Source organism: Leuciscus leuciscus, assembly GCF_965113295.1.
Source record: "Leuciscus leuciscus genome assembly, chromosome: 16".
NCBI lineage: Eukaryota > Metazoa > Chordata > Actinopteri > Cypriniformes > Leuciscidae > Leuciscus > Leuciscus leuciscus.
Window position 1 is genome coordinate 36,850,394 of NC_138740.1, and position 17,903 is coordinate 36,868,296.

Genomic DNA, 17,903 nt, shown 5'->3' on the forward strand with positions numbered 1-17,903 from the left:
TATCTGAGTGATGTCATCATTAGCAGTGCTAACTACCACGGTTGCTCATACTAAGGGTTAGTGATTTCAGCAATCCCCCTAATCCACTCTTTGATGGGAACATGCTGGATAGCAACATGCTAATAACACTCAGAAAACTTCATCCATCCATCCATCCATCCAGAACAACACGAACAAGAGCCAGAACCATCCAGAACACCCTAGAAACCACTCAGAATTTAGTGTCATGGGAGCAATTTATGATTATTTACAAAAATCAAATTGTGTCTAGATAATCTGTGACGTCATAAGTGACTTTGACAGTGATGTGTTGTAATGTTGATCTTATTGTCTCTCTCTCTCAGGGCTTTCCTGGGGATTTTGGAGAAAGAGGGCCACCAGGACTGGATGGGGAACCAGTGAGTGGATCCTTTTGTTTTTCTTATATATTCGTTTATCTTTTTCTCATAAAGCAGATAAAACACTCACAACAGAGATGAGAAATGCACGTCTACATAGTCTCTGCAGCACAAACAGCCTCCAAAACAAGTGTGTGTGTGTGTGTGTGTGTGTGTGTGTGTGTGTGTGTGTGTGTGTGTGTGTGTGTGTGTGTGTGTGTGTGTGTGTGTGTGTGTGTGTGTGTGTGTGTGTCTATGTGGTTCAGGTAAACCCTAAATTATGGGACAAAATCTCCCCACAAAGATGGCAATATCTGAAATCCTTGTCCTTGTGGGGACAGTTTGGTCAACAGCTTATAAATCATACAGAATGATTGTTACAGAATGAAAGTTTTCTGTGATGGTCAGGGTTAGGGGACAGAGTATGCCGTTTTTACTGTACAAAAATCATTATGTCTATGGAAAGACCCCATAAAATATATGTGTGTGTGTGTGTGTTTTCAGGGTGTATGTCCTCAGAATGTGTGTTTGTGTGTGTGAGATAGCTGTATGGGTGTAAACCTCAGCCTTTACTTTCGGTATCTTGGCTGAACACTATTTTCCACTCACTACTTATGTACAAACACACACACACACACACACACACACACACACACACACACACACACACACACACACACACACACACACACACACACACACACTGTATTTTCTGTACTGTTCTGTATTTCTTTCTGGTATAGAAGCCAAATTTAACTTGTTGAAGGCAAACAAGGCTGTGAAGGGTAGATGCTGAATAAAAATAACTTAAACCAGCTTAAACTGGTTTGTTGGTCATAAGTAGTCTCTCAGCCTGGTCATGCTGGCCTGGTTTGTTGCTTTAAGATGGGTGGAGACTAGCTTAAACCAGCTAAGACCAGCAAACCATATTAAGCTTGTTTGTTTATTTGTTTATTCATTTATTTATTTCAGTGGGGAATGTGTTAGATCATGCCTTCTATCAACTGGATTTATTTATTTTAGTCGGGAAGGTATTGGATTATATCTTTTTGTCCACTGATCAGTAAAAATAATAATTTCCCAAAATGTCTCTGATTGGATGGAGAAGGTGACATCATAACAGGAACTGTTGAAGTCAAAGCCCGCCTCTTTTTCACCTGTAAATGTGGGGAGTGTAAAAACAGGAACTTGAAAGCCCTCTCATTTCCTGTTCTCCCTTTCCTGCAAAGAGAAGTGAAGTGCTCCTTTCATCCTTTCATCACACCAGGGGAACGAGAGGAAATGGCTCCAGCACGCTTGCTGCCGGGCCAACAACAAACCATCTCTGTTTCTATAAAAACACTCACACACGCTCTCTCTGCAGCACACACTCGTTTCTACAGCCATATTAATATCTCTGAATACGAAGAGAGTGCATATACACAGCACATATTATAAAGGGCACATATGCATGTACTAACCTGTGAAGATAGCATTCTGTGCCGGTTTAAGAAGAAAAGCATAACGCTCTGTGTTTCTGTGTTTATCTCAGGGTGTTATAGGAGCTCCTGGTCCTCCTGGTGTCCTTGGATTGATTGTAAGTGAAAGAGTTTACTCAGGAGTCCCCCTATTATGCTTTTTCAGATATCACCTTTCTTGTAGTGTGTAATATTGCTGTTGTAAAAATCCTGCAAAGTTTCAATAATCAAAGTTCCTGATAAGTGGAGTTATTGTCTCCCAAAAGAAAGAACCAATTCTTCACTTCCTGAAGCGAGTCTCACTTCCTGCTCAAACTTACGTGGGTTTGTAACACGTTTGGATAATGCCAGTCTATGGTCTTCATTGGCTGCCCACAAACAACATGTGCTTTGACCCTCAAACGCTGTAGTTGTACCTCAGACTGGAAGAGTTTGGTTCGTGTTGTTGACAGTTTTCTGCGCTGCGAAAGCAAATCCACTTTGATTGCTTTTCCTAAGGATGAGATTGATACGGTAAAACCGACGTCATTGTTACTGTTCGTATCACTGTGTGTCAAGCGCTGAGGAAGATTCTTAGCTGGAACTCAGATATGGTAATGTGCATTTTGTTTCTGATGCGCACTGTAAGCAGTAGACCAATCACAACAGACTTGGCCATCTGACCAATCAGAGCAGAGTAGACCAATCACAACAGACTTGGCCATCTGACCAATCAGAGCAGAGTAGACCAATCACAACAGACTTGACCAATCAGAGCAGAGTAGGCTCTCAGGAAGTAGGGTTTTTAAAGAGGCTGAACCTTTTTTCGAACTGTTTCAGACACTGTGAGAAAAGAGGTGATGCTGCAATGTATTTTGAGAAAATGGAAGTGTTTTTTGTCCATTGGATGAATGTCAACCTCTTGCAGGAGACCTCCAATACAAAAAGTGGGAATCTTTAAAATAGCAAGATGACCCTGATAACAAAAACTAGGACAGGTCATAGAATGTGGAACTCCATTATGCTGAGCTTATATGCAGGTGAAATAAAATATTATTAATTGATAGACTTTAACTATTGATATTGAAATCCAATAAGTTTTTATTTTTTTAATTTTCAAATGTACAAATTTGAGCTATTATTCAAATGTGCATGCTGGAAAAAGAGAAGTATAAATCAAAGTGATGTCAGTTTACAATGCTTATATATACACTACGTTTCAGAAGTTTTGGGTCACTGAGATTGATTTTTTTTTTATTCAGCAAGAATGCATTAAATTAATCAAAAGTGACAATAAAAACATTTATAATGTTGCAAAAGATTTCTATTTCAAATAAATGTTGTTCTTTTGAACTTTCAATTCATCAAAGAATCTTAAAAAAAAAAAAAAAAAAAAAAGGTTTAACGGTTTCCACAAAAATATGAAGCAGCCCAACTGTTTTCAACATTGATAATCATAAATGTTTCTTGAGCAGCAAATCATCATTCTGAAGGATCATGTGACACTGAAGACTGGAGTAATCAGCTGTGATCAAACAGAAAACAATCATAATTGTAATAATATTTCCCACTATTACTGTTGTACTGTAAATACAGCCTGTGTGAGACTTTCTTCAAAAACATTAAAAAAATCTTACCGACCCAAAACCTTAGAACGGTAGCATAGCAAACAAATTAAAGTCATAACTAATCATCGATACAAATCACATCCAACTTTGTCAGGCTTTCATCAGGATGTCTGCTCACTCTGTGTTCTGCTTTTATAAGCACAGAGTGTGTCTGTTGCTGTTTTAGTTTCACATAACCAGCATGATGTGCATATTACATTTGCTTTTACAAATGCTAACAAGTTGATGGCATATTTTCTGTTGGTTTGTTCAAAGTGAGATCATGTGCCCCCTTCAGGCCCTCTGAGCATTATGTTTTACTTCAATAAAACATTAAAACCTTTTCTCTTCTCTTCTCCAGGGTGATATGGGCCCTGCCGGGATAGTCGGTTTACCGGGACCAAACGGACTGAAAGTAAGTCATGCACACATGTAGCCCACTCATACTGTATCTCAAGCACTCACCAGCCACTTTAGTGTGTGTGTGTTTGTGTTTGTTCCAGGGCGTCCCGGGGAACATGGGCGAGCCCGGACTGAAAGGTGATAAGGTGATCTGAATACTCTGTTATTGGCCTGTTTTTGCAGCATGTGATTGAAATTCTCTCTCCCCATTGGCCAACCCTGTGTTACGCATGTTTTAAAAGCTCCAACCTTGAGTGGCATGTGGTCAAAGAGATTTTAAATGGGTTTGCCAAAATGAAGTTGTGTAGAATTATTTTTGAGGTACAAACACAAACATAATTTTGAGAGAGAGTTCAGTACACGTTGAGCTTTAACGACAGCTTTTATGGCATAATGTTGATTATCATGGTCAATTATTTACTTAAAAAAAAATTGGATAAATATTTTAAATAAATATGCAATTATTTATTTATAGCAAAACAGCTTTATTAATGCACGTACATTGTAAGTCTATTGGGTCAGCTTTCTGGAAGTATTAAAAGTGCAAAATTAAAGCTTATATTTCTTCCACTTGAATTAAAAAATGAGTAAAGTTGCCTATAATATTGTCTAAATTATCCATTTAGCAATGCTAATACTCTAATAAGTGGATGCATAACCAACTTAATTTGAATGAATAGAGTTTTATTCATAAAAACAGTCCCTTTCTGGTGTCCTTGTGTATATTGTGCATAAGTTAAAAGATTCTAGCACCCTAGTCTCCTGTCAGCTCATGTAATGTTTAAGTCTTGTAGATGTACTTTTACCACACTTGTTCTAAAACCTGAGGAAGAAATGATGTTCTCTGCTAAATAACATTATGCTACAAATGCTGTCCATATAACTTGCATTAAATCTGGAGTGTTGTTTTAACAGTTTATGACTACGTTAGTTTAAATGATCAGGCTTGAATGAACTCTTGCCCTAACCATCGTCTTCCGTCACTTTCTCTGGTCTCTTTTCTGACTTTGACTTACTTCATAACTTGTTACTTACTTCTTCCTTCTCTTTCACCTTTTCTCTGTCAGGGTGACGTTGGGCTTCCTGGAGAGCAGGGGGAGATTGGGTTCCAAGGAGACAAGGTATAGCTCCCAGAGTGACCCCTCATTTCCCTCTGTCAAATACACATTTGCACACTGTCAGCACAGAGCAGTGGACGTCCAGATGTCTTCTCATTGCCCCGGTTTTAGAGCTTTCATGGACAGTTACACATGCACTCTCTCACATACAGTACATGCTCTTGAACTTATTTTTGTGTCAATCTGACGAATATATAACTGTGTGCATTTTATTTTTGTTTGTTTCAGGGTGTGCAGGGTTTGCCGGGATCACCTGGACCTCATGGAAAACCAGGACAACAGGTTTGTTTCTTTCCTAAACTAATCTGTCTGGATAAACGCACACTCATGTTAACTGACGTTCCCTATCCCGGATGACTTACTTTTTTCTGTTTAAAAGGAGAAATTCTCGTTCGTATTGCTTTTTTTATATGTAATTAGTCCCCATGAGAACCAAAAAGTCTCAAAAGCGCCATCGAAACTTCTAAACACGTGATCCATGTGACTTGTGCACAATATTCAAAGTCTTCTGAATCCATACAGAATCGCATCAGTAGTATGAGTAATTTTTCTGATGCTTTTTACATTCATTTTGAACATTGAAAGCCATGTAAAATAGAATTTCTTTCAAAACATTTCTTCGAAAAATCTTTTGTGTTTTGTGGAAGCAAATAAATAGAAATGGATAAATAATAGATAAACAAACCTTTCCTTTAAAGAGGACCTGTAATGCTTTTTTACAACTTTGTTTAGTGTGTTTCTTTAAAGGACAAGTTCGGTATTTTACACTTAAAGCCCTGTTTACAGATCGTATCTGATGAAATAGAACGGTTAAGATTAAAATTTGGACACATGCTCCTGTCCCGAGAATTTTAGGTTTATTTAGCTTTTGTGGACCTATTTTGCCAAACGCGTCACACCCGTGATTCTTCCGTTGAGAGCTTGAATAATAGACACTCCAGCCCAGTTGGTGGTGATAATGCACCTTTGCCAATTGCAAGCAAACCACGGGCATTTCATTGAATACACAGAAGAAGCAGAAGAAGAAGCGGCGGAGTAATACCAGAGAATGTCTAATATGGCGAGATGTTTCACTCTCACTACACTTCCGGCTTCTGAACTGGTTGCAGTTCCACTCTGATTCCATATGAGGGCGCTCACAGGACGAGTGCAGAATGAATGGAGGTCAATGGCGGTATACCCCTCAAAATCCACTTTTCTCAGGATATAATTTTTTGTCTAGTAATTTGAATGTTGTATTCGAAAGGAGATGCAAAGAAATTATACATTGCTGGGTGTTAGATTTTTTAGAGTCACTTATTTGCTTTAAAAAGTCTTTCAAAATGTCAATGACGTCAGAATGCTGACGTCATTAGCAGAATGCTAGCGTGTTATGGGCAACAACAACTCAACCTGTAAGAAATCAAAACGACATAAGTACTTGTTCATTCAACTTTCGACCTAAAACCCATGTTGAACTTGCAAAATCTACAATCAGATCTGAGATTTCTCAACGGCAATCGGGTGAAAGAGACAAATTTAGCCGTCTAGCCCCATTGACTCCCATTCATTTTGCACTCATGGCGAGCGCCCCCAGTGGAACTCTGGTGGTACTACAACCAAAATTCGGTACAATAGGGCTTAATAGGGAGTGGGCAGGCTCTCCGTAGACGGGCTCTGGTAATACCGTAAAGGTGCTGCGGTCTCACAGCACGTCCTATTAAGTCAATGGAGCTGGACAAAAACTACGATAAAACCTGTTGGAATGCATCTTTTTCAGCGATTTTTGAGTGAACATATCAGTGAACACCCCTTACCACTCGGTGAGTTTCACGTCTTTGTAAACGAAAGTTTAATGTGTTTTTAGGACGGAATCTTCCAGTGCATATAGACAACCATTGTGGGGGTGGGGTGGGGGAGGGAGGGGGGGGGGGATCTGTAAACAGGGCTTTAAGTGTAAAATACCGAACTTGTCCTTTAATGTCGCTGTTGCATTAAAAAGTTCTGCAAAGTTACAAAGCACAAAGTCCCTCCAGCGGGAGTTATTCTTTATATCAGTGTCACTGTTTCTGAACTCCCTGAAACGCCTCCATTGTAGTCTTGAGTTTCTTACGGGAACGAACACGTCACAATATTCCTCGTTTTAATAATTCATACGCAAAATAAAGGGGCGGGGCCTGGTTGAGTTAGTTATTAGCGTGTTAAAACTCGTGGTTATGGTAAGGGACGTAACATTTTTCAAACACGCTCCAAGTGGTTGACCAATCACAACACACTGATTCAGCCGACCAATCAGAGCACATTGTGCTTTTCAGAAGGAGGGGCTTCATAGAGACAGGAACTAAACAGAGCGTTCCTGACAGACTGGGAAGCGAGGAGAAATATTTAAATGTTTTTTTAACATTCAAGCATGAAAACCTCTAGTATTAGTATTCTAGTTTTCTAAACTAAATCAAGACTTTGCAAAAGGGCATCATTTGGCCACTTTAACAGAATAGGGTTTTTTTGCCCATAATCAGGTATTAAAAATCTACATAGTGTAACATAAAGTTTTTTTTTGTTTTTTTTTACATACATGAGAACCTGTGTGAGTTTTTGTCCATTTATCAGCACTCAAATCTAAGCATATGGAGTGCCTGAGGTCTAGATTAACAGTCTAACCTAAAAGCTCATGGTCTGAACGTTCAGTTTATTTCATTGTGTATGTGCCTGAATCAGCGTCTGGGTGAATTTGTGTGTTTTGAAGGGCAAGACAGGAGAGAGAGGGCCCAGTGGATTACCAGGTCCACCAGGACTGGAGGTAGGAATCAACATCTCATAACCTTTTTTAAACTACACTGATGCTGTTTCATGTCTGAATGTGTCGCAACAGTTTATTCTGTTAACAAATATATAAAATATGTGATGCTGATTGATGATTTAAGATTTGCGGTTTATTCTTCACAGGGTTTCCCTGGTGACATCGGAAAACCTGGACTCAATGGACCCGAGGGACCAAAGGTGTGTTATATATGAAGAAAATCTTGTAAAAGCAGGTGTTTTGAATATGTGTATCTTCATGCTGTTGATGTTTTCTTCATAGGGTAAGCCTGGAGCCAGAGGTTTACCAGGACCTCGAGGAGCGGCTGGACGAGAGGTGTGTGTGTGTGTGTGTGTGTGTGTGTGTGTGTGTGTGTTTAAAATAGGCCTGTTAGACAACAGTGAGTTTATCTTCATTTTAATTTCTAGGGTGATGAGGGTCCTGTAGGACCACCGGGGCCAGTAGGACTCGAGGTGAGTTGTGATTTACCGGTAATATATTTGTAAGTAAAGTAAGTAAATTTGATATATATATATATATAGCACATTTCAACACAACAAAGCTGACCAAAGTGCTGAACAGAGTAAGGAAAAGCAAAGTAAAATAAAATAAAATAGGAGACAGACAATAAAACAATACTGAATTTAGATCAAAACAGCTGGAAGAACAGATACATTTCACCCATAAAAAAAAATAAAAAAAAGATAATAGAAGAGATCTGGGGAAGAATTAGGGAATCTATATATGAAAATTACTTTTTGCTGGTTGCCTGTTGGTAAACGGTGAACTTGTTTTTTGAAAATATATATTTTCCAAGAAATGTGTGATTTTTGATGTGTGATTGTTTTAGACAGGGTTATTATAGTTACCTAAAACTGAAACTGAAAATATAATTTAACGATAAACTATAATTTATAATTATTACAAAATAAATGTTAACTAAAAATAAAATAAAATGTATACAACTTAAACTTCAGCTAGTTGCCAAGGCAACATTTCTCATTTAAATGTAGTCTAACTTGATGGAGTTAAATAACTAAAACTAAAAAAACATAACTATATAGACATGTTAAAAAAAAAAACTATTAAAATTGACAAAAACACAACAAAATTACTAAAACTTTAAATAAAATTAAAACGGATAAAAACTGATCAAAATATTATAGTATTTCAATGATACTAAAATAAAATAAAAAATTTTCGAGTTTTTAGAGGCAGGATGTTTTAAAGGCTTTAAAGTTGCATTGATGATGCATTTGTTCATTTTAGACTATTGCAAATAAACATTTCTATTATAGTTACTTTAACTGGTTAGTTAGTTAGTTAGTTAGTTAGTTAAACTGGTAGGCTAGTCAAGTCTTCTGATATATAGATTCTATAATAGTTAGTTGATAGGCTAAGTTAGTCATCAGATAGATAGATAGATAGATAGATAGATAGATAGATAGATCAGCACAGTATTCAGTAATCACCTTTGCAATGACATATTCAGCCACTAGTCTCTGTCAGTGGAATACAATCACAACAAAAGCACATGGAAATGAAACGGTTGTGAAGCAGTCCTGCTCATTCACTCCATTTTTATCTGCTGCCAAAAATAATCCCGTTCCCCCCCCTCCCTAGATAGATGTTTTTGTACATTATTTCCTTTTGATTTGTGGTTGAAATATGACCTGGACATGAGTTCATGACATTCCCCTTTTTAATTTCGTGTGAGAACAGCAATGTACATTCCCTCAATGGACCACAAGGTGGAGCAATGGGGGATCGTAATTTAAAATAAGTTTAATAAATGTCAATGAATCATCAAAGCAAGTAACTCTGGGATTGTTTTTCTCTAAAAAACAGAAGAAAAGAATAAATCCAGCCTCATAAGGCAGAACGTTTAGGATCCGCTGTGAACATCCTCTGTGTTGCATAACATTCCCGCTCTGTCTCTGTTTTTCCTGTTTTTTTTCCTTCTTTCGTTCCTCTTTTTCTTGTTTAACCTAACTCAGCGCTTCTCTGGCACAAACTCAGAACATTTCTGGATGTTGTCCATCATTCTGTCCTCAGACAGGTATCTGTTTTCCTCATCTTCCTCTGTGCGGTCAGTAATTGGATATGTGTTGGTGAGGCGTTCAGTCTGTTCTCTTTGTGTTCTGACCGCAGCTCTTGTGCATTAATATGCATACGCACGTACTCTCCAACATAATCAAACATGTCAGTGACTTATGGGTGAATCTCATGAAGAAATGTCATATTTCACACACAAAGAAAAAATGTGTATTGTTTTTTTTGCGTAAAAAAATCTGTTTGTTTTATAACCATTACGATTTTTTGGCATTATGACAGTATTTTAATTTACATTTACATTTAATAATTTAGGAGACGCTTTTATCCAAATGAGGAGCAATAAAAGCAATCAAACTAACAATATGCAAGTGCTGATGGATCATTTATTTTGGACATGCTGATTGTGACTTTATTTCATGTCTTAGCTCATGCATATTAATTGGATGTGATCTCTTACTATTTTGATGAATAATAAAAGATTTCGAGTCAAAACTGAATTGTAAATCGCAAAATTATGATTAGAAATGTCCAAAAGTATTTTGAACAATAACAAAATTAAATAATTATTTTGGCAACACTTTAATTGAGTCTAATGCATTATAAGGTTATTCATAATGTACATTGTAATACATTATATATTTTCATAAATATTTGTAAATAAAGTTAAAATGCATTATATTTGCAGATTCCTTGTTACATCTGAAATTGGTTGTTTGTCATGCGTTTCTAAGTGTTATATTTTCTGTGTAACAATCAATAGATTGTTATAATGTATCATAATTGTGGTTACAATTATTAATGTAATCATACAATGCATTATAATGTGCATTGCAAGGCATAATTAATGCATCACATTTTTTTTATAATCCATTAAATATAAAAGATTCAAGTCAAATGTTACCAGTATTTTCTTCAATTTTTTTATTTTTTATTTTCTTCAATTTTTACAGTTGTTTGTAAAGCATGTTTTAATTACCACTGTTTATGAAATGCACTGTGTAAATGAAAAAACATCATTTCTATAGCACTGTATAGATGGTACAATAGCAGAATTGAGATCATGTGATGTTCTCATCACACATAAGCTTCATTCTCTTCATTTTTTTCACTTGTGAATCTGTGTTTATATGTACGGTCTAGTCTTTCATCATTGTTTGTCTCGTAACAAATCTTCTCTTTTGTTTATCCAGGGTCAGATGGGCAGTAAGGGTTTCCCTGGGGCAGTTGGACCTGAAGGGGTCAAAGTGAGAACATGAGCAATATAAACACACAAATCTCCTAAAACACGCAGGGTCACTCAACACACTCTCTGATGTCTTTCAGGGCGAGCAGGGTGTCACAGGGAAGGCTGGACCCATGGGTGAGAGGGTGAGTATATAGACAGAGTTATAGCCTCTAAACACACGTCTGACCCTCACACTGATGATGTCGTGTTTGTAGGGTCTCGTTGGCTTCATCGGTCCTGCAGGAGAGGCTGGACTAGCTGGAGAGAAGGTAAGACACACCTGAGTCTGTGCAGTAAACATGCCAACTCCTTCAATAGTGTATAGAAGCATCCCATGATGCACCTCGTGAAGTAGGTGGAGAGACTGATCAGAGCTGCACACTCATTGGGTCCAGGTTTTATATACAGTATATATAATACTTTTATTCAGTAAAGATGCATTTTATTAATCACAAGGGACAGTAAAGACATTTATAATGTTACAAAAAAATATATATTTTAAATAAATGCTGTTCTTTTGTAATTTCTATTCATTAAAGAGTTATGAAAAAAATGTAAACCAGGGTTTCCACAAAAATATTAATCAGCACAACTGTTTTCAACATTGATAATAATCAGAAATGTTTCTTGAGCATCAAATCATCATATTAGAATGATTTCTGAAGGATCATGTGACACTGAAGACTGGAGTAATGATGCTGAAAATTCAGCTTTGATCACAGGAATAAATTACATCTTAAAATATATTTCAATTGAAAACAGCTATTTGAAATTGTAATAATATTTCACAATATTACTGTTTTTACTGTATTTTGATCAAATAAATGCAGCCGTGGTGAGCAGAAGAGTCTTATTTCAAAAATGCTAGAAAATCTTCCAGACCCCAAACTTTTGAACGCTAGTATAAATGTTCTGTTGTGAATGTTTAGGGTGATCGTGGAGAAATGGGTTTGCCCGGACCTCCAGGAGATAAAGGATCTACGGTACGCCACTCATACTCACAAACACACACTCATAGAAACAAACTTTGTTGCATTATTTTCCTGTTATCTCTGTGAAGCTGCTTTGAGACAATCTGTATTGTAAAAAGCGCTATGTAAATAAAGTTGACTTGACCTGACTTGACACATACTGCCCTTAAATTCTCAGCGTGCCCTTCCTCCCTCTTTCTGTCTCCCTCAAATTATGAATGTTGTTTAAAACAGGAAGTTCAGCTGTCCATCATAGTTACATGGCCCACTTCCTCCCAGTCATCAGCTCATGTGTGTCTGGTGTGGGTTGTGGGTTACAAATATACAAAACATACCATGAGATTACCATAAAAATATACCATAGTAATGCAAAATAAAATATAATGGCCCGGGTTTCACAAACAGGGCTTAGATTAAGCCAAGATTAGACTTTAGTTTAATTAAGGCATTTAAGTAGCTTTTATAAATGTGCCCTAGAAAAAAAAAAACAGTACTGGTGTGAATCTTGAGTCAAAACAATGGCACTGACATATTATTAGATTTAAATAAGTTGCTTTCAGTTAAAACAGCTCAAACATGCATTTAAGGTCAGGACTAGGCTTAAGCCCTATCTGTGAAACTGGGGGAGTATTTTGAATGGTGTGAGTGTGTGTGTGTGTGTCTGTTTTACATGTTCGTCATCACTTACAGGGGCACCCAGGAACCCCTGGAGAGAGCGGCCCAACAGGAGCACCAGGCAGTCCTGTAAGTCTACATCAGATACTCAGATAGTCTGAAGCTGTCAGACACTTCTGTGAAATGTTCTGTGCTTTTAGTTTGGACAGACAATACAAACTTACACCCATAGTAGCAGTGATGGAGACAGGAGCCAGTCTCTGACACTCACCCCAGAGAGTGTGCCAGAACAGAAGAAAACATTTAACAATGTCTTTTTTATAGGGTCCACCGGGATCACGTGGACCCGTCGGCTTGAGAGGACCTAAAGGAAGACGGGTAAGACATCTGGGCATCATAAGTGTGCAAGTCAGTCATTTCACTTTAAAGTAAAACAGTACAAGGACTGAACCAGTGGCCTTCTGGTTACCAGCCTTGAGCTTTAACCAGCACACCATTTCTACATTTACAATTATTCATTTAGCAGACGCTTTTATCCAAAGCGACTTACAAATGAGAACAATAGAAGCAGTGAAACTAACAATAGGACAACAATAGTCAAGTGCTATGACCCTTCCCAGGTTAATCTAACGCAGTACGTGGACTTTTTCCCCCCCCTTTTTTTTTAAAGATAATAGATATAGAATATAAGATAAAGTGTTAGTATTAATGGATCAAGTGTTGAAAATGGTCACGGACTCAGCCACTCTGGTTGAGTTAGGCAGATCATTCCACCAGCAGGAAACAGACCAGGAGAAGGTCAGAGAAAGAGATTTTGTGACTCTTTGAGATGGCACCACAAATTTCTGTTTTAGTTAGTTAGTTGCATAAACTGGTAGGCTAGTGAGTGAGTGAGTCAGTTAGTTAGTCAGTCAGTTAGTCAGTCAGTCAGTCAGTCAGTCAGTTAGTTAGTTAGTTAGTTTGATAACTTAGTAGGCTAGTTAAGTTGTTAGTTAGTTAGTCAGTCAGTTAGTTTGTTTGTTTGTTAGCTTGTTTGTTTGTTAGTTAGTTGGATAACCTAGTAGGCTAGGTTAGTTAGTTAGCTAGTTGCATAAACTGGTAGGCTAGTGAGTGAGTGAGTGTTTGTTTGTTTGTCAGTCAGTCTGTTTGTTAGTTGAATAACCTAGTAGGCTAGTTAAGTTGTTAGTCAGTCAGTTAGTTAGTTAGTTAGTTTGTAAGTTAGTTTGTTAGTTAGTTGGATAACCTAGTAGGCTAAGTTAGTTAGTTAGTTAGTTAGTTAGTTAGTTAGTTAGTTAGTTAGTTAGTTAGTTAGTTAGTCAGTCAGTCAGTCAGTCAGTCAGTTAGTCAGCTAGTTAGTTAGTTAGTTAATTAGTTTGTTTGTTTGTTTGTTTGTTGGATAACTAAGTAGTCTAGTTAAGTTGTTAGTTAGTTAGTTAGTCAGTCAGTCAGTCAGTCAGTCAGTTAGTTTGTTTGTTTGTTGGATAACTTAGTAGTTTAGTTAAGTTGTTAGTTAGTCAGTCAGTCAGTCAGTCAGTTAGTTTGTTTGATAGTTAGTTAGTTTGTTAGTTAGTTAGTTGGATATCCTAGTCAGTTAGTTAGTTAGTTAGTTGGTTACTTAATTAGGTATTTAAAGTGATAGGCTAGTTAGTCATCTAATAGATAAATTCTTAGTCAGTTAGTTAAATTGGTAGACTGTTAGTCATCAGATATTTTTCATTAACCGGCAAAATCCTCGTGAATTACTGGAGAGGAGACTGAGCTCTGGGATCTATGGAAACAAACTCAGGAGAGTTTCTCTGTGCCGCTGTCTGGTCTTAGTTAGAGCCACTCGCTGAGTCTGTAAATCACAACGTGTTGTCTTGATGATTCATTGATTCAATGATGCGTTTAACCCCATTTTGTTTCCCGCCTTCACCTCCTCCATCACTGAGAGGCAGAACTGGCCAAAACAGCATAGAGTGTATGTGATAAACTGACATTGACTGATCAGTGTTTATTTGAAACAGAATAAAACATATCTTTCAAAAATACTTTACTACAGGCAAATTTGAAATTGTAACCAATTCATCAATAGTAATTCTACGAAAAATGGTTCTTTATGTTGTTTAATGTTTTGTTTTTTGTCTTTTTGGTGGCGTTTGCTAAGGCAAGTATTGCAATTGCTTGAGATATTTGAACAAAACCCATAATCTTTTATTTAAAAAGACTTTAAAAGTCCAATAGTCTTACTGAAGATGGGACCTGAGCCGTATCTAGAGCGCAAAATATCATAGACTTAAGGGTGAACTCTTTAAACTTGAACCAGTGGGCAACCATCTAGAAAACCCTATCAACTGCACATACTAAAAGCCCTCAGATCACATTAGCTATTGCGTAGTATCTCCTTGGCAAGCAATCTAGATCCAAACTTACTGAACGCTAGGCTATAATTCTGATCTATTTTGTTGTATGTGCAAGTTCTGTTTGTCCTCATTCCTTTGGCTTTTCTGTGACAAGTTCATTGTGGTATCAGTGCAATAGAAAGACACTCCCAAATGTTTCATTATCACTGTATATATTTGAAGCACATAGAAAGACTGAATTTACTCGTTTAGATAACACAAGGGACCTGCAGAATGTCCTGCTGACATGTTTTCCAGCATTAGTAGGTGTCGACAAGATAATGCAACACTTTATTTTCTGTTTTATGGATGTTTATCGGGTTAGTCAGCATATTAATATAAGTAGTAAGCCATATGAGGTATTCCACCATATTCTACCAAGTTCCTTCAGCTTCTCCAGTGTGTGTGTGTGTGTGTGTGTGTGTGTGTGAGAGAGAGAAACAGACAAAGAGAGTGTGTGCCAGCTGGCAGAAACTGTATGATGGTATTGTTTCAACAGTCTGATGTTTTTTGGCTGGACGCACACACCATAAGTTAGTGTAATTATCAGTGCACACACACTCACTCACACACACACACACACACACACACACACACACACACACACACACACACACACACACACACACACACACACACACACACACACACACACACAGCATTCTTCGAGTGGGAGCTAATGTGTGTCTGGTCTCTTGATGAAGTCCTTGTGTTCGGATCTCATTCGTAGCAGAGCCAAACCGCTGTGTGTGATAGCGAGGAGGATTCAGTTGTTTAGGATTGTGTAGCATAAATGTGTGTGTGAGACATTTATGTTCTGTGTGCATCCAGACAGATGCAACAGTTTTGTGTCATGTGTAAACCCCAAGAGCCTCTTGAACATTGACCTACATGCATAACCCAATATACTGCAACATATCATTATCCAGCATATTGAAATCCTACAGTACAGCTCCCCCTAGTGTTTGAGTATATACTTCAGGATTTAAAGTGTGATTGCAATCATATTCTATTGCACTACTCATACTTTTTTGAGGTACGGGGAAGGGTCAGACATGCTGGTTAGGATTTCACAATATGGCTTAGCTCATGAATATTAATTAGAGTATGCTAAAATATTTTAATAGGATAATTTACTGTTTAAATAATGAAGAGTTTAGTAAATAATATAATACACATTATTAACTGAGTATTTTCTATAGTAGTATTTATTTCCGAGTACAAACTTTTCAGTTATTTTTGTATTATTTATATGTTACTATAGTATTTATATATATTTTTGAATTATCTTTTTATTTTTAGATTTTCAGTTTTTAATTTTACTTTGTTTTAGTAATTTTATGTGCTTTGTCTTTTTTTTAATTATATTTATTTTTAGCTTTAATTATAATTTTTTTCATTTTTTCAGTCATTTTAGTACTTCAACTTATTTTATTCCAGTTAGTTATCAAGGGAACATTTCTAATATTCATAGTTTGTAAGTTTAAGTTTTTCATCTAAAATTTAAATATATTTTAATTCAGCTTTATTTCAATGAACAAAAAATATTTTGGTTACACTTTATTTTAAGGTGACGTAGTTGTACTCAAACAAGTAAAGAGTAATATTAATTTACTGCATGTACAGTACTTAGGATAGAGTTATGGTTAGGGTTTGGTTTATGGTTAGTTACTTGTAATTATGCATAATTTACTGTTATTACTATAATAAGTACATCTAGTAACGTGTAACTACGTCACCTTAAATTAAAGTGTTACCAATATTTAAATACTTTTGGTCTGAGATGCTTAATTACAACTCGAAATAAAGTATATTAAATCATTTAAAAAATGTCTCATTCACGTTACACTGTGACTTGTGGGAGCCATCGTTCTTGCCAATTTAATGCAATTTAAATTAAATTATTAAATACAATGCACTCAACTTCCATTTCAAGTGTGGCCGAAAGTATCAATTCTTAACTCATTATTTAATCGGACTGCCAAAAGTTCACAAAATGAAAAATTGCTAACATTTGTTATAAATCTGTATTGTTACAGTACTACTGCATACTGCTTCCCAAAATATTCTTGAAAAGTAACACTACATGCTAGTATACTGGACATAGCTGAGGAGATCAGATTATGAAAATCATTTGCCCCTCTGTTTCAGGGTCCGAGAGGTCCAGATGGTGTGCCGGGCGAGCTCGGCACTGAAGGCAAAAAGGTAAAGACCAGTGCTCATCCAGCGACCAGAGATATTTACTGTACATACGGGAATCTAACGTTAATGTATGTCTCCTCACAGGGTCCTGATGGTCCTCCTGGAAAGATTGGCTTCCCAGGACACGCGGTAAAAACCCTTATATACAAACATCTATGATTGTGTTTCTACTGTAACTGTTGCCATGTCTCTCCAACTGTTGATTGATGGTATGTGTCCCATCTCTCTGCAGGGCAAGATCGGCGAGTCTGGGGACGCCGGGCCAAAGGGATTTCTGGTTCGTTTCTTATTGAAATTTATATACTGTGTTATTGTTATCTCTTGCATATTTTTAGGGCTGTTCCTCAAAAATGTAATATTTTTACGTAATAATCATACATGTTATTTGTATAGAACATTCCATTCCATAGTAAAATGCAGCTAAATTTGTCACGGGTCAAAATATAAAAACAATAGGAAAATGTAACAATAAAATAAATAAAAGCAATAGTGTAATATTGCATTGTAAACAATTCATTTTAATAATGTTAACTTATTTATTTATGATTTATGATTTTATTAATAATTGAGTTGTTGCTATTATAATCATTTAATTTATAAATCTGTTTTTGTAGGGGATTCAAGGGCCATCCGGGGCCACAGGAGACAAAGGAATCGCAGGGGAGCCCGTGAGTGATGCTTCATTTCTGCTCTACACACACTAACATATTTTCCAGTGTCTTTAATGTAAACTGA

General features: G+C 36.8%; 1 protein-coding gene across 2 annotated transcripts in view; it reads left to right on the top strand.

Moving 5' to 3' along the window:
* col27a1a (collagen, type XXVII, alpha 1a) overlaps positions 1 to 17,903 on the top strand; it is a 64,259-nt gene that overhangs the window by 30,610 nt on the left and 15,746 nt on the right. For both annotated transcript variants that reach the window (XM_082140636.1, XM_082140635.1), the window contains 20 exons: positions 345 to 398; positions 1,909 to 1,953; positions 3,782 to 3,835; positions 3,924 to 3,968; positions 4,890 to 4,943; positions 5,169 to 5,222; positions 7,666 to 7,719; positions 7,866 to 7,919; positions 8,002 to 8,055; positions 8,148 to 8,192; positions 10,965 to 11,018; positions 11,098 to 11,142; positions 11,215 to 11,268; positions 11,929 to 11,982; positions 12,661 to 12,714; positions 12,910 to 12,963; positions 17,118 to 17,171; positions 17,253 to 17,297; positions 17,401 to 17,445; positions 17,783 to 17,836. In XM_082140636.1, the coding sequence (XP_081996762.1) occupies positions 345 to 398; positions 1,909 to 1,953; positions 3,782 to 3,835; positions 3,924 to 3,968; positions 4,890 to 4,943; positions 5,169 to 5,222; positions 7,666 to 7,719; positions 7,866 to 7,919; positions 8,002 to 8,055; positions 8,148 to 8,192; positions 10,965 to 11,018; positions 11,098 to 11,142; positions 11,215 to 11,268; positions 11,929 to 11,982; positions 12,661 to 12,714; positions 12,910 to 12,963; positions 17,118 to 17,171; positions 17,253 to 17,297; positions 17,401 to 17,445; positions 17,783 to 17,836 (1,026 nt within the window). The remainder of the gene's footprint in view (positions 1 to 344; positions 399 to 1,908; positions 1,954 to 3,781; positions 3,836 to 3,923; positions 3,969 to 4,889; positions 4,944 to 5,168; positions 5,223 to 7,665; positions 7,720 to 7,865; positions 7,920 to 8,001; positions 8,056 to 8,147; positions 8,193 to 10,964; positions 11,019 to 11,097; positions 11,143 to 11,214; positions 11,269 to 11,928; positions 11,983 to 12,660; positions 12,715 to 12,909; positions 12,964 to 17,117; positions 17,172 to 17,252; positions 17,298 to 17,400; positions 17,446 to 17,782; positions 17,837 to 17,903) is intronic.